Source organism: Chanodichthys erythropterus, chromosome 6, assembly GCF_024489055.1.
Source record: "Chanodichthys erythropterus isolate Z2021 chromosome 6, ASM2448905v1, whole genome shotgun sequence".
In the NCBI taxonomy this organism is placed as follows: Eukaryota; Metazoa; Chordata; class Actinopteri; order Cypriniformes; family Xenocyprididae; genus Chanodichthys; species Chanodichthys erythropterus.
The window spans coordinates 20237829-20254308 of NC_090226.1; the positions used below are offsets into that span (position 1 = coordinate 20237829).

The 16480-nt window shown below is 34.4% G+C and overlaps 1 protein-coding gene across 1 annotated transcript; it reads right to left on the minus strand.

Annotated features, from left to right (window-relative positions):
• Positions 1 to 389: 389 nt before the first annotated feature.
• psmd14 (proteasome 26S subunit, non-ATPase 14) lies at positions 390 to 15363 on the minus strand. Its single transcript, XM_067388365.1, has 11 exons — positions 15263 to 15363; positions 14533 to 14589; positions 10748 to 10819; positions 9703 to 9822; positions 7841 to 7911; positions 7607 to 7757; positions 2915 to 3022; positions 2690 to 2764; positions 2481 to 2606; positions 2270 to 2332; positions 390 to 592 (listed from the first exon to the last, which is right to left on the minus strand). Exons 2-11 carry the CDS (start codon positions 14578 to 14580, stop codon positions 494 to 496), a joined length of 933 nt encoding a protein of 310 aa, XP_067244466.1. The 5' UTR covers positions 14581 to 14589; positions 15263 to 15363; the 3' UTR covers positions 390 to 493.
• Positions 15364 to 16480: the final 1117 nt, after the last annotated feature.

Here is a 16480-nt window from a genome sequence, read left to right on the forward strand (position 1 = left end):
GTAACTCCGGTTTGAACCATGTAAAACTGAACACTGTTACAGACAAGCATCATTTTGGCTGCGTGAGATTCTCCTGCTTTGATGTTGTTGAGCAAGTGAAGCATGAGCCGTTAAAGCTCCGCCCTTTTCTGGAAAGGGGGCCGGGAGAAGCAGCTCATTTGCATTTAAAGGGACCCACACAAAAACAACGTGTTTTTACTTACCCAAAGAGGGGCAAATTTGACAAGCTATAATATATGAACTGGGCTGAAACTTCAGACACATTTGTGGGGACACCAGAGACGTATATTACACCTTGGGAAAAGGGGCATAATAGAATTTTTTTTTTACATTTCTAGAGTTTGAACAATTGTTTTCTACATGTGCAACCTTTCCTCACTGTCCATGAAGGAAAGACAATTTCGTTACTGGAATTTTGTGTTTATTTCTTAAAAAGACAAAACAGTTGTAGAATATGAACATTTATGCACAGAGACAGAGATGGAGAGGGAAATCACTGGAACACAACTGTGTCCAACATTGCTGCGAGGCACTGCACAATATTGGATGTCATAAGAACATCCACATGCTCTTCCAAATGCCGTTTGGGATCCTACAGGGAGAAAGAAAATAGCAAACATGTGATCCACGAAGTCCTGTAAACCTCTGAGACTACAAAAAGATGTCAAACACACTTATGATTCGAGCTGCTGCCACTGGCGAGTATTTGCCAAATCACCTATGGTTTTTACAGTAATTACTAGGGTTGGGCATTGACACAAATTTCACAATTCGATTAGAGTCACAAGCTTGTGATTCAATATCAATAAACTGGGAACTATCAGGTACAATACATGGCAAATTTCCTCAAAAAAAAAAAAAAAATCTCTCTCAACTAAAGGTACCCGCAGAAGATAATCAGGTTGATTTTGGGCCCAATTGTCCCCTTCCAATCCTAGGTAAAGTCCCGATTATCTTGATGGTTCTACAGATTATCTTATCTGATTTTTCTGTGGTGTGAGGTATGTTAGTGATTGAATCTGCTTGGAAGAACGTCAGGGCGCAGAGATCTCAAATCATAAATATCCAACATGTTGAATATTTTTACGATCAAAAATGCTGTTGTGTGTGTGAGGGGAACCCACACACACACACACATTCTGGAATGAAACAATGCAAAATTAGAAAGTGAGCTGATGGAAGCATAAAGAATTTTCTATAAAAAGCAGTGCAAACTCCATTATCGCCATTTCTTCTTGCCTGTCGTCTACCATGTTTGTTTACTCTAAAGTCACATTTGACCACAAGAGATTTTGCGAGATTTCCTGTGTTTACAGTCAGGACTCTGGATGTTTGTTGGAATCTGTTAGTGTGTGATGTGCTGTCTTGGTCACGTTGCAGAACTCACACATTTTTAGGAACAAAACTGTTGATCTGTGATTATTTTATCGTCATCTTTGTGGTCTTTTAATGCTGTACACGTAGTATAACTATACAGGGAACCTCAGTTGGTACATCACTATAATGTTAGTTAAAATTAACTTATTTGTAGGCGACTTGCATTTAAATTGCACATAAAAGAAGTTTCTTATAATATTAACATTATAAAAATACATTATTTTTCTTTCCTTTTTTTATCTGATCATTTGAATGATGGCTGTTATAAAAGCATGATGGATTTATTGTAAAATACATTAAATAATGAAGAACAAGTAAAAATAGCTGAGTAATGTTTTTTCTGAGACAAATGTAATAAGGTGACATTGTTTATAAGCTTGCTTTATAGTTTATAATTACATGCATCATGATACAGATTTCAGTAAGTGGTACTGTATCTTTCAACATCCCTTCTGATGTTCATTCATATTTATTTCATGCTGTAACTAGCCATAAAGCAAAAGAGAAAATCAGTTTACGTGCGCTGCCGCTACGCTTGAACTGAGGCACAACAGCGATCTGTCACGTCACATTAAAGAGCACCAAAATGTTATTTATTGTTTGAATTTCGTAAAAAAAGACTGACAGAATTTGAAAGCTAAGACTTTATTTCTTATCAGAAGTAACAAAGCTTATTGTGATTTACTGGATGGGAAGCGCGCTACAAAGCTTTGTTCATTCATCAACTAAAAATAGCATAGACTGAAAGATCGATTCTGGGAATTTAAGAATCGATATTGGCCTTTCAAAATGAGAATTGATTAGATATCTATATTTTTAACCCAGCCCTAGTAAATATAGTGACAAACCACCAACAATATAAAGAAACAAACAAACAAAAAAAACTAATAACCTGTTTTCCAACGTTCTTAATGGCAAGCTGCTCAGGAGTCATCTTGTCTTCTTCCTCTACAGCCTGAAAAGGGGAAAAAAAATGTAAATCATACATACTTCACAAAAACATCTGCTACAGGCTAGAATGAAAAGCAAAGCTCAGTTTCAGCTAGCCATTTAACGTTTCAGACTTGAGAGTAAGACACCCATGTCCCTGTGCATTTTTTCACCTTATTGTAGTTCTTGGCCAGCTCGAGCATCTCCTTGACAATGGTCTCGTTCAGTTTGCAGTGTTCACTGTAATCCTGAAGGGTCAGACCCTCCATCCAGCTTTTCTTATGGAGGTTGAGTAACATCTGAACACATAAACATACACTATTATGACTGTCCAATTTAACAAATTAACAAAAAGCATGTTAAAACATCTACAAGTTCAAACCTTCTGTTCCAATTCATTTTTCCTGTAGTTGATTGTAATGGAGTAATAATGTCTGTTGAGCCCATGAATCAATGCCTGCACAAGAGAAATGACTTTTAATAAAATTATACATTAAAAGTAATGATAAATTTTTTTAGATGAATAAAATAAAATAATAAATGTAAAAAAAAAATTTTTTTGTTGGGCGGGGTTAGAAGTAAAGACACATATATAAAAAAATGTTACCTGAATAGAGGGCTTGTTGAGGTGTCCCAGGTTAGAAGTGGTTTGACGTGGCTCATGACCCAGTACCATCATATTGGCATTTATTAGCCTGAAAGCATCAATCACAACCTGGAGGAGGCAAAAAAAATGGTGGTTTCAGATTCTTGCACAAATAGTTTATATGTAAAAAATATGAATTTTTAGTTTTAATGCATTATGGGAGATGCAAACTACAAAGTAACCTCTGGTTTTAGAGAGTGAGAGGACACCAGTAAATAAAATCCGATCTAATCCAAAGGACAGAAAAAGACACATTTACAGTAAGAGCGCAGGCTTTGAAACAATAGCTAATGCTTTGCGCTGTCACATCACATATGCAATGATAGAGCACCTGAGCTCACACATAGGTCAAGCCTGCCCACATGAACACTATGTGGAGCAGAGCAACTGTCACACACAGAACATCACAGCCATGTACACACATATACACGTAATGGAGGAGAGGTGACAGACGATTCATGGTGGTGACTATATAAACCTCTTTCCCACCATCGAGACAAGAATGGTTCTTATTGCAAAACCATGTCATTCTAGGCCAGTGTTTTTCCACTGTTGTTCTAAAAATTCAGGATTAGACTGTATGGTACATTGGTGGCAGAAGAGTTGGTGACAGCTTGATACTGTAAAAGTGTGTAATGGAGGATGATTACATTAGATAGAAGGGTAAAAGTTCCCAGACGTATACTATTGACAATAGTATACGAGTAATCTACTGATTCAAGAGTTTTAATGAGGTACCTTGTTGATGGAAAAGGCATGAAAAATACTACTACTGAACTATACTAGAAAACCATAATCTTGTTACTACAAGCATAGGTTGGGCACAGTTAGCACACAGTTTGTTATTGTATCGTGCCAAACCACAATTTATAATTTTTCATAAATACCTAAATAGAAAAGGTGTGGCTGAAAGCTGTTGGAGTGGAACGAGGCCGATGGAGCAATTGCTAATGAGAAACGAGCGCAACACATGGATTAAGAGCAGCGGAGCTTTTATTATGCCACAGTCGCCACTTCCGCATCTTCTGGTCAAGTGTATGTAGGGTAACACAGTGCTGTTTTATCATATTAGATACAGTACTGTGCAAAAGTCTTAGGCACATCAGTATTTTCACCCCCCCAAAAAAGGTTTTAAGCCAGTTATTTATATCTTTTGCTGTAGTGTGTCAATAGGAAATATCTGTTCACATTTCCAAACGTTCATTTTGCCATTAATTGTAATAATCCAGTGAGATTTTTGAATACACAATAACTGATTAACTGATAACAGCCGGTGCTCCACATGGAGATCAGAGCTCACCATCATCAAATCTGTCTGTGATTGCATGAAGAAACAGATGAAACTGAGACAAACTAAATCCAAACTAAATGCTCAACTGTCTAATAAAACACAATATATGAAAGCATCTTTGGCGTTTCCATGGATTCTATAAAATAAAACCGGAAACCGATGGTAACGCAGATATGTCGTCATTGATAGGCGACGCACGGACACGGTCTAAATACTGGTTAAAATTGCTTATTTCTCAAGTCAACAAAATATAAAACATTGTGTTTTTTTGGATATTTTAATAAAAAAATCTTACATATTGTGCCTTTAAGTAGAGATGCAATGCTATAAAGCATTCACAAAGGTATACAAAGGAAATAAACTGGACTAGTGAAGTAAAATTAAAAAAAAAAAAAAAAAAGTGATAAATTATATTGAAAGTAGAGGGGGAAAAAAATCTCCTTTTGGTTTAGATAAGTGATGTTTTTATATTCTGATTGTATAAATATATCCAAATTTACATTTATATATAATAAAATATAACCTTTTTAGAGAAATATAACCTTATATTCAAGATTTATAAATACAAATATTACCAGTATGACTCTTCTACGGAAGAGGATTAGGGCCAAGCAATAATAAAAAAATAAAACCATCTCAAGATTAAAGTTGTTAAATTTGAGAAAAAAAACTTAAATTGAGAAAAAGGTAGAGATAAAATGTTGAGAATAACATTAAATTACGGGAAAATGTTCTCATAATTTAACGAATTTGTTCTCGTAATTTAACGACTTTTTTCTCATAATTTATTGAGTTTATTCTCATAATTTAATGAGTTTATTCTAAACATTTTATCTCGACTTTTTTCTTGAAATGTAATGACATTTTTCTCATAATTTTACGAATTTGTTCTCGTAATTTAACAACTTTTTTCTCGTAATTTAATGACTTTATTCTCAACATTTTATCTCGACTTTTTTCTCGAAATTTTACGAGTTTTTCCGTGTAATTTAACGAGTTTATTCTCAACATTTTATCTCAACTTTATCGAAATTTAACAACTTTAAACAAGAGGGTTTTATTTTTTTATTATTGCTTGGCCCTAATCCTCTTCCATACTCTTCATATACATATAAAACAAATATTAAAAATTCACATTATTAATCAATTAATACTATGTATGAAAATGTTTAGTAAATAAAGAAATTGAATGCTGGTCATCCTAAACAGTTTTTCATATTTTTAACAAAATATAGAATCGTATAATAAAATGTTATGATGCATTATATTGTATTAATTATGTTATCAAAGCCCATTTTCAAAATTAAAGTGAATCTGGAGATGTGGATAGGTTTTTACAGAATAAAAGGACCAGCAACATAAGACCATACAATTATAAAAGTATAATAATAGTAATAATAAAGACTAAATAAAAGTTGTATTAAAGCTTTTAGAACTACAAAAACTGACTCATTACATCATACCTTGTTGCAGTTTAAGATATTTAATTAGGCTTTTTAATTAGGTCTCAGATACACAAAACTCCAACTGATGCTACTGATCTTAAATAGTGTTATCAAGAACATAAAAGGTAATTAAAAAAATAAGATAAAACATAAATAAAGCCTTGGACCAAATCACAGTGATGGGATCTAGGATAGAGTTTTTGTCTTGGACAAAAGAGTGTTAAGTAGGAGAAGAAGCAGATTGTGGGGAAGAGTACACAAAGTAACGCCTCCTGAACCCTGGGGACTCGTTAGATCCTGACTGAACGAACTGGTGTAAAATCCTGCAGTGCCCCACATCTGTGCTGAGGGGGACGTTCCCTGCGCCGGGACGTGCGCCGGTGTGAGTGTGTGATGCTCGGAGGGTGAATTATCATCAGGCACAGGAGAAAGACAGACAGACCATGTAGTGCTGACACCATGAAGAACTCACAAACCCTTTTTAAACCACTTGTACTGTGTTCACAGAGACGTGATGATACTCTGGAGGTGTGGAGCATGAATATTTTAAAACAGAAAAACAAACAAGTGCAATGCAATGCAATTTCAGATAAAATACTAAAGCTAAAGTTAAAGTTCAGCTAAATGTTTAATTCCTGTCCGCCCTCCACCATTCAAATATATCAAGTAAAAATAATTAGTCAATTTGACTGTTTTTGCACATAAATAATAAATTGTAATAGATCTATAACAACAATTTAAGCATCATAAAGAATGTACTATATCGTTATGAGAGAAATCTTTTATGCTCACCAAGGCTGCATTTATTTAATTAAAAACGCAGTAAAAACTAATATATATAAATATATATATATTAAAATAAACTAAAAGATATAGAAAAAAACATATTTATACAAATATATAAACTAGAAATATTGAAATATTACAATATAAAATAATCGTTTTCTATTTTAATATACTTAAAATTTTATTTTATTCCTGTGATGTCAAAGCTGAATTTTCAGCATCATTACTCCAGTCTTTAGTGTCACATGATTCTTATGAAATCATTCTATTATGTTGATTTGCAGCTCTAGAAACATTTATTATTATTATTATTATTATTATTATTATTATTATTAAGTTGTGTTACTTAAAAGGTGCCATAGAATTGAAAATTGAATTTATCTTGGCATAGTTAAATAACAAGAGATCAGTACATGGAAATGACATGGAGTGAGTCTCAAACTCCATTGTTTCCTTCTTCTTATAAAAATTTCATTTGTTTAAAAGACCTCAGAAGAACAGGCGAATCTCAACATAACACCGACTTTGACGCAACAGTAGGGATCCTTAATATGTACGCCCCCAAATTTTGCATATACCAGCCCATAGAGACAGAGCGCATTTAGTATAATCTGAAGACCAGAATTTATTTGCAATAGAAATCTTTTGTAACATTTAATATATTTCTATATGCATCTTATTGTTGGTTAGCCTTAAAAAAAAAAATGTACATCCACAAACTGAACTATATCTGCATTGCATGTTATTTTCTGTCTCTCTTTTTCCATCATTTATTAATGCCCCCTTCCTCTTCTTATAATACCATCTCCTCTTCCTGTCCCCATCCCCCTACACAGGAGTGATGGGAGAGATGGAGTCCTCACACTATCTCACATGGTTCAGAGTGTTAATAGAGCTCACAGCGGCAAGCAGACAAGAAAAATCACAGACATCCAGGCACTCTCACACTCTGACAGGAAGTGTGAGCACACGTTCACATATACAGAAGAAAGGAAAGAAGAATTTCTGCAAAATGTGTGTGTGAAGTGGTAACATCTGTAAGTGTGTGTTTAAAGGAATAGGAGACCAAAAAATGAAAACACTGAAAAAATTCTTTGAAAACGAGTGTTGCGTATGTTTAAGGGCCGCTACCTTTCCCTTGACGCTCTGGATGGGATCGACCACCACGGCAACAGCGCGTTCCGACAGTGCCTCAAAACTCTGCTGTGTGTTAATGTCCACACCCGACAACCAGCAGCCAAAACCAGGGTGACTGTGGTACCAGCCCACCACCATTTCAGGCCTACACAGAGATTGCAAACCCTCGTTATCTGACATACAGTTTTATATCAGAACAAGTTTTCATCTTCACTCAGATTCTCTCACCTTCCCGTCTGCTTTAACATATCCAACATCTTGGCTTGAAAAACAGGGTCCACGGCCTCAACGCTCACACCCTGTCAACACAACAACCAGTCAGAATCACTCTAGGATCACATGTAAAACACACACACTAAAGCTTGCTGTCAAATACAATGATTCAAATGTTACATCTTTAGAAATAATATAGTAATCAGAGTATCTGCAGGGTCTTTAAAATCAAATTTAAGGTTCTTTAAAGTATTAGTCCATGTTCAAATGAAAACTTCCTGATAATTTAGTGACCACCATGTCATTCAAGATGTCCATGTCCTTCTTTCTTCAGTCGAAAAGAAATTAAGGTTTTTGATGAAAACATTCCAGGATTATATATTGAAGTCTCCTTATAGTGGACTTCAATTGGCCCCAAACAGTTGAAGGTCAAAATTACAGTTTCAGTGCAGCTTTAAAGATACCAGACAAGGAATAAGGGTCTTATCTAGTCAAATGATCGGTCATTTTCGAAAAAAAAAAATGAAAATGTATATGCTTTATAAACACAAATGATCGCCTTGCAAGAGATTCCGCCAGACCACACTTCCGTATTCTTCAAAAAGCTTATGCTGTATGTCCTACTCTAGTGTTTCTCAACGGGGGCGTTCAGAGAACAACGGAAGCCAGATTTTTGTCGGAAGCAAGATTTTGAAAGGGGGGCAATTCAGGTGTTCTTGGGGGCATTCACAAGTTCACATCAAAGATCCAGGCAAGACAAAATTAAACTTGTAATTACTTGCAAAATAATTGCCTACTACGCCTTCCGTATTCAAGTTACGGAAAAAACGGAACTGGCGCTGCGTTCGTTCCGTTTGTAGAATAGCGAAGGTGTAGGACATAAAGCGTAAGCTTTTTGAAGGATACAGAAGTGCGGTGTGGTGGAAGCACTTGCAAGACAAGCATTTGTGTTTATAAAGCATATACATTTTAATTTTTTTTAGAAAATGACCGATCGTTTTGCTAGATAAGACCCTTATACCTCATCTGGTATCGTTTATAGCCCTTTGAAACTGTTTGGGGCCAATTGAAGTCCACTATAAGAAGAATAATCCTGGAATGTTTTCATCAAAAACCTTAATGTCTTTTTGACTGTAGAAAGAAGGACATGGACATCTTTGATGACATGGGAGTGAGTAAATTATCAGGAATTGTTAAGTTGAAAGTGGACTAATCCTTTAAGACCTGCATAAATTAAATTAATACCATATTGGCAGGATATAGCAAAATCTATTATAACATCCAAACCATAAAATTACTGTAAAAATGACACACATATATATATATTTGTTTCAATTTTTAGAATGTACTTAAGGCTGAATGAAAACGCAATATAACTCTCTGACAGTAGGTTGCATTAATGGAACAGCAGAAATATAAAAGTTACCCTGATGCTTTTTTAGAAATACAAGTTTGCAGGTATAAGATAAAGACCATAAGGTACACACTGTCATAATTCATAAAGAGTAGATCATGAGCAATCGCTTGGCATAAATGTGTGGTGCTGCTCATTAATTGCTAACTGCTCTGAAACCATAAGCCTGTAGAACATGCAGAAGTGTTACGTTTATACTTTGAAACTTGCAGTGCTCACAATTAAATCTTAAACCTTTAAAAGTTTAACCTTTTGAAGTTTAATAATCACATTATTGTGATTCCCGTTTTTCTTTCCTGAAATTTAAGACCTCTTTGACCAATGAAAATTAAGATTTTCTTATACCCTTTAAGATATTTAATTGGCCTTAAATTTGAAACTGTATTTAAAACTTTTTAGAGACCTGCAGTGACCCTGATAGAGTATACCAGGATATCAAGTTGTTGGGAAAATTTTCACTCACCGTTCCTGACTGCGGCATGGCAAACACGTCAATCACACGTACAGTGTAATCATCCACAAACTCTCCCAGCATCAGACCCATGACTTCCATGGGCACACCAGCACGGCCATGTTTCAACATCTACACACAAACAAACAGATGGAATGAAAGAGGTAAAATAATAATGGTGGTTCTTCTCTTAAATGGGAGACCTTTGTTCATCTTCAGAACACAAATTAAGATATTTTTGATGAAATCCAAGAGGTATCTGACTCGTCCATAGACAGCAATATAATCACCACTTTCAAGGTCCAGAAAAGTCGAGTCTGTCTTTGGACGCGTCATATAGCTCTCGGATTTCATCAAAAATATCTTAATTTGTGTTTTGAAGATGAACGGAGGTTTATGGGTGTTGGACAACATGAAGGCGAGTAAATAATGACAGAATTCTCATTTTTGGGACTAACCATTTAAAACATATTCCACATCATAAACAAAGTATTTATTTAATCAAGCTTCAAAAATATCATTTAGATATAGCGGGATCTGTGACGTCACATGGGCAAATACATTTGCATATGAATTCCTCCTCAAATAACAGTTTTACATCAGCCAATCATAACAGAGGCCATTTACTGACAGGCTTTCAAGGAACCGCCCCTAAAAACAGATCATTTCAGACAGAGGGTCAGACTGAGGGTTGAAAATAATCATTTTTCTGCATATATATTTGTTTTTTTGGGGCATTAACTTTATTAACATTTTAAGTCAACCTTAAGGAACATATTAAAATAAAAATAAAAATCCATGTCATAACCCTGTTAATGCTAGTGCTCCCAAATATGGAAAATCAACTTGGTATTGACCAATCATAGCATTAAAATTATGTTAGTGGGATCAAATTAGTCAAATCATACACCCCAATTGCAACATACAATGTATTTTCCGTGATGACAGAACCAAAACCAGGAGAAATTAACCACCTACAGTTACACTATGTTTTAAACTTCACAAGAACAGCTATGAAAGAGAACATGTGTGAGAGAGGAACTGTGTGTATCCTGACCTTCAGCAGGGCGAGGGAGGAGATGTACACCTGTTCAGCTGTGTCCACAGCGGGGGCATCTGTGGGAGGACCCTGCAGAAAACACACAGTTACACTTCGCCAAATCTCTTTAGCAAGACACTGCTCATATATGTGGCAAGCCAATTTGACATTTAACCATCCTCAGGTAGCTAGTTTTTTTAAATCAACAATTCAATTCACAAGAAAAAAATGTTAATTCTTGACACAAAATATGAATTTTTGCTAACAAAAATTTTATTTAAACTATTAAAAACTTAATTACGCTTTTAAAAACTTAAACTGAATTTTCACTAATTAAATATTCCTATGATCTGCCATTCAAATACAATTACAGATATTTACTTGTGAAAATCCCATAGCTGATATCAAGGATTAACATTTGAACTAATGAAAACTGAATTGTTGACATCAAAAACTAATTTACTATGAATGATTAAAAGTCAAATAGGCTTGCCATAAATATCCACCCTCGATGAAGCATGAGTTTAATGCTAGTTAATAGACCATCCGACCTACACTGGATCTTTTTACATCTAGTACTAACATCCGCCTCAGAAAGTGCAAAATACACGTGCAATCATGGGGATAAATTACCTTTTCAAGCTTGGTACAGATGTAAAAGATCTATCTTTGGTATATGTGACATCAAAATGCAGTAAAACAAATTAATGCAAGTAATCACAAAATCAGATACCCTAACCTTGACACATTTGAGGTGGATGTTAATACCTGGTGTCAACACAGTCATTAATTAGTCAGCTTATTAACATGGTTCTTCAAAACATCTACGAATACTGTGAGAAGAATGTGACTAACAGATCTTAAAGACTGAGAAATGTGATAGTAATAAATGTAATAAATCCATAAACAAATGTAAAAAGTGTAATAAAATTAATATTGCAATAAAAAGATGCATTAATGTCTTTTTTTTTTTTTTTATTATTGGGGAGTGATTTTGGAGATCTATGATATAACAAAGCTGCTTGTTTCCAAACCATTTTTTATTATCAGAAACAGGGAGTGTATATATATATGGAACTGCACAAATCCAATCAACACCGTCCAAAATCCAATCAATCCTTTATGAAATATTACATTTTAAACATTAAGCATGTGCAGCTGTAGACGGAAATAAGAGTATGAAACCAGCACGATTGAAAAAAAAAGGAATCATGGGTGTTTTCCCCCCCTCTCTCGCTCTCTTCCGTGATGGAGTGGGGTGTGAATCAGAGGGAGGCAGCCTGTTACTGGAAGTGTTAATTGGCAGAGAGAGCTGAGAGACATCTTTCTACCCATCATGCACAGGCCTTGAGAAAAACCACATGAGGACACTCTCAGAATACCAACACCCTCCTCAATAACACCACCCAAAAAAAGCATCCCATTTGTGCACCTGCTTACCACCTGACACATCTATGCTCACATTAAGTTCCTTGGAAATCTCAAGCATTTCTACTAACATCTGGGCACCAGCTTAAACCAGATAAGACTAGGTTAAACAAGCTTAGGTTGTTTTTCAGATTGTTGTTTGTCAGCATGAGATGGTGTTTAATTATATACACAACCGTTCAGAAGCTTGAGGTCAGTATGATATTTTTTTTATGTTTTTTAAAAAAAGGAGTCTCAACAAGACTGCATTTATTTGATGAAAAACACAGTAAAACAGTAATATTGTGAAATATTACAATTAAAAAAAAACAGTTTTCTCTTGTAATATATATATTAAAATGTAATTTATTCCTGTGATGGTAACGATGACTTTTCAGCATCATTACTCCAGTCTTCAGTGTCACATGAGCCTTCAGAAATCATTCTAATATGCTGATTTACTGGGAAAAAAACATTTCTATCAACGTTGAAAACATTATTTTGTGGAAACTGCGATACATTTTTTTCAGGTAAGTTTCATGAGTAAATTCAAAAGAACGGCATTTATTTGAAATAGAACTATGTAAAATTATAAACAAATACTGTCACTTTTCATCTTCAATTTAAAAGGTGCCCTAGTTTTTTTTACAAGTTGTAATATAAGTCCTAGGTGTCCCCTGAATGTGTCTGAAGTTTCAGCTCAAAATACCCCATAGATTTTTTTTTATTAATTTTTTTAACTGCCTATTTTGGGGTATCATTAACTATGCACTGATTTTTTCAGCACGGCCCCTTTAAGAGATGCATTTCCTCTGCCACACGAGCTCTCGACTATATTACCGTGCATTTACAAAGTTCACACAGCTAATATAACCCTCAAATGGATCTTTACAAGATGTTCGTCATGCATGCGCCATGCATGCGTCGGATTATGTGAGTAAAGCATTTATTTTGATGGTTACGTTTGATTCTGTGTGAGTTTGAGGATATGCTCTGTGGCTAACGTCTAATTCTACACTGTTGGAGAGATTTATAAAGAATTAAGTTGTTTATGAATTATACAGACTGACTGCACGTGTTTAAAAATGAAAATAGCAACGACTCTCGTCTCCGTGAATACAGTAAGAAACGATGGTAACTTTAACCACATTTAACAGTGTATTAGCAAGATGCTAATGAAACATTTAGAAAGACAATTTACAAATATCACTAAAAATATCATGATATCATGGATCATGTCAGTTATTATTGCTCCATCTGCCATTTTTCGCTGTTGTTCTTGCTTGCTTACCTTGTCTGTGCACAGATCCAGACGTTAATACTGCCTTTCCTTGTCTAATGCGTCGAATGGGCTGGCATTATGCAAATATTGGGGTCATACATATTAATGATCCCGACTGTTATGTAACAGTCGGTGTTATGTTGAGATCCGAGTGTTTTCCGGAAGTCTTTTAAACAAATGAGATTTACATAAAAAGGAGGAAACAATGGAGTTTGAAACTCACTGTATGTCATTTCCATGTACTGAACTCTTATTATTTAACTATGCCGAGGTAAATTCAAATTCTGATTCTAGGGCACCTTTAATGCATCCTTGCTAAATAATATTATTAATTTCTTTAAAAAAAGATTGCCATCACGTTACAATAAGGTTCCATTTGTTAAATACATTAGATAACATGAACTAACAATGCTTCTAAAGCATTTATTAGTTGTAATTTGTTAATTTTAACATTTACTAATACATTTTAAAAATCAAAAGCTGTATCTTTTAATATTTAATGGACCTGAGATAACAGGAACTAACAATGAAAAGCTGGATTTTTATTAACATTTTATTAACAACAAAGATTACTAAATTCTGTAACAAATGTATTGCTCATTGTTAGTTCATGCTAGTTAACGCATTAACTAACATTAACTAATGGGACCATATTGTAAAGTGTTACCAAAATAATCTCACCAAGTCTAAACTTTTGAATGGTAGCGTTTTTAATTTCAGAATATCTTCTATTGATTGAAAATTAGGCAGGGCATATGTTTTAGGAAGGGCTTGTTTTTCATTAAGTTTAACCTGGTTTAGTCTTAAAGTAAGACTTTTAAATTTAGATTTTGCATTTTGTAAGACCAATCACCTTAATTAGAATATTTTAATGGACATTTATCAATTTTAAATACACACCAATAACATGACAGTCAGAGTAAGTGACTATTTCCCACCGGTTTCTCACTGTGTTTGATGGCAGTTGTAATAAACATCATTGTTGATGTGGTGTGTGATGCAATCTTCAGCATTCAGCTGTCTAATGACTGCAGGCTGCTGTCATTCACAGTACATGCCATTCAAAACATAATGTTTATCAAATATATCTTAATAACAGAATAAATATTATTACCTGGCTGAGTCCCGGCATCCCCCCTCCAAGCCTCAAAAGCCGGTCCATTCCTTAGATCTAGACACATATAAAATTTGGTTTACAAGATTGTCAGTTTTACAGTTTTGTGTGTGTGTATGTATGTATATATTTTATATATATATATATCTATATATATATATATATATATATATATATATATATATACACACACGCACTAAAGGCTCTGGATATGGTTATGAATGCTTCTGAATCATGAATATTCACATTGTAGCTATTCAAAAACACCTAACTTACATATCATAAAGATTATTTTAAACTGTAACTAATAAAATATTACAAGCTGTCAAGCCCAAATATTAATATAAAAAAGCCTTTATTTGTGATATACTCATGTCAGACAGGATTTTAATTCACTGCCAGACCTCAACTGCTAACATGCTAAGCTATTTAGCATAGTGCTATTTACACAGGCACATGAAACTTATGAGCACATAAACGGGTAAACGACATAAACGACAATGTATAGACATATAATAGAGTGTAAAATAAGAAAAAATAACTTTGAATTTATTCGTGTATAACTTAATTTAACCTTTAAACAACTGTATGAAAGGCTAATGATGCTACAGAGGTTAAATACATCTCTAAACAACATACTAAGCGTTTATAATCACATTAACAGCCTGCCACAGACTGCAATATTCCATAAACAACTATTTTATGATAGTAAATGTGAATTGTGTTTTACCTGTGCAAAGAGAGTGAGATAATGTCAGAATGCAAGCTGAGTTTCAGCCCGACTACAATGAATCAGCCAGAATTACCAACGTGAAACGTACCACAACAGAGTTATACAGGACAAGGAGATCGGGTTTTCAAAATAAAAGTCTCTTAAACGTCTAAAAAGTCTCTTAAAAGTCTCTAAAAATGACTATCAGAATTTAGAGCTACATCACACAAAATATAACATAATATCATATAATTCATTATATTGTATATTTTGTATTAAATATGCTGAAGTATGTAGTTTTAGTGCTTTATATACTTTATCAGCATTTACTAGTTACCAATGGACGTTTCTATTCTATTCTTTTCTAATTGCAAATATGCCTCACTTCAAAAACAAGGAGGATAATAAGCAAGTGTTTACTCTCGTTCATTGTTTTTTGCACTGACATATTTTCCCCTTTCATTTCCTCTTCTCCCTCCAGGCAATTTCAACACCTAGCCGGATTCAGCCTCCTGCTGCCCTGCACTCACAATTCTGCCTCCATCATCCCATCAGTGTGAGGTTCTCATGACCTCAGATGATCAATACAGAGAATAACATCTGATAATTGTGTGACAAGAGAGAAGCATCTGTTCATGATGGACTCCCTCTAATTTAGCACCTTAATATTGGATCAATACAATGAAGCTTAAATATATTTTTGTTGTTTTACTTGGACAGTGGCTACTGTAGAGAGTTGCGTTATATATCAAGTGCTGTATGTTATATAGAGCATATTAGAAAAGTGGGAATTTTTATTAGGCTATTATTTTATCTTATTTTTGTTCATTTTTTTATTTTTTATTTTGAAACTGAAAATGCACAAATCATTTTAAAAATAAATGTATATTTAGTTAACTACATAACTTAAATTAGAAATATACAATTCATGCTTTTGCTCCATATGTCCATTACAGTACAATTAATTCAAGACATTAAAGTTCTTAACACATTATTTTCACTGTTGTCTAACTCAAGTCTCAAGTTTGTGACCCACGGGACCCAGTTTCTTGATACAACAGCGCCATTCAGCTCGTGTGTTACGCTTCTCTTGATGTATAGCTCTGCTGTGATGTAATGAGAGTTAATAACCACTAGATGGGAGACTTGAGCTGTGATCCTTTACCTCCTGCTCTAGGGACCTCCATCCAGACTCTTTCGTCAACACATGGCCCCCATTAAGGCTCAATTTTCTCT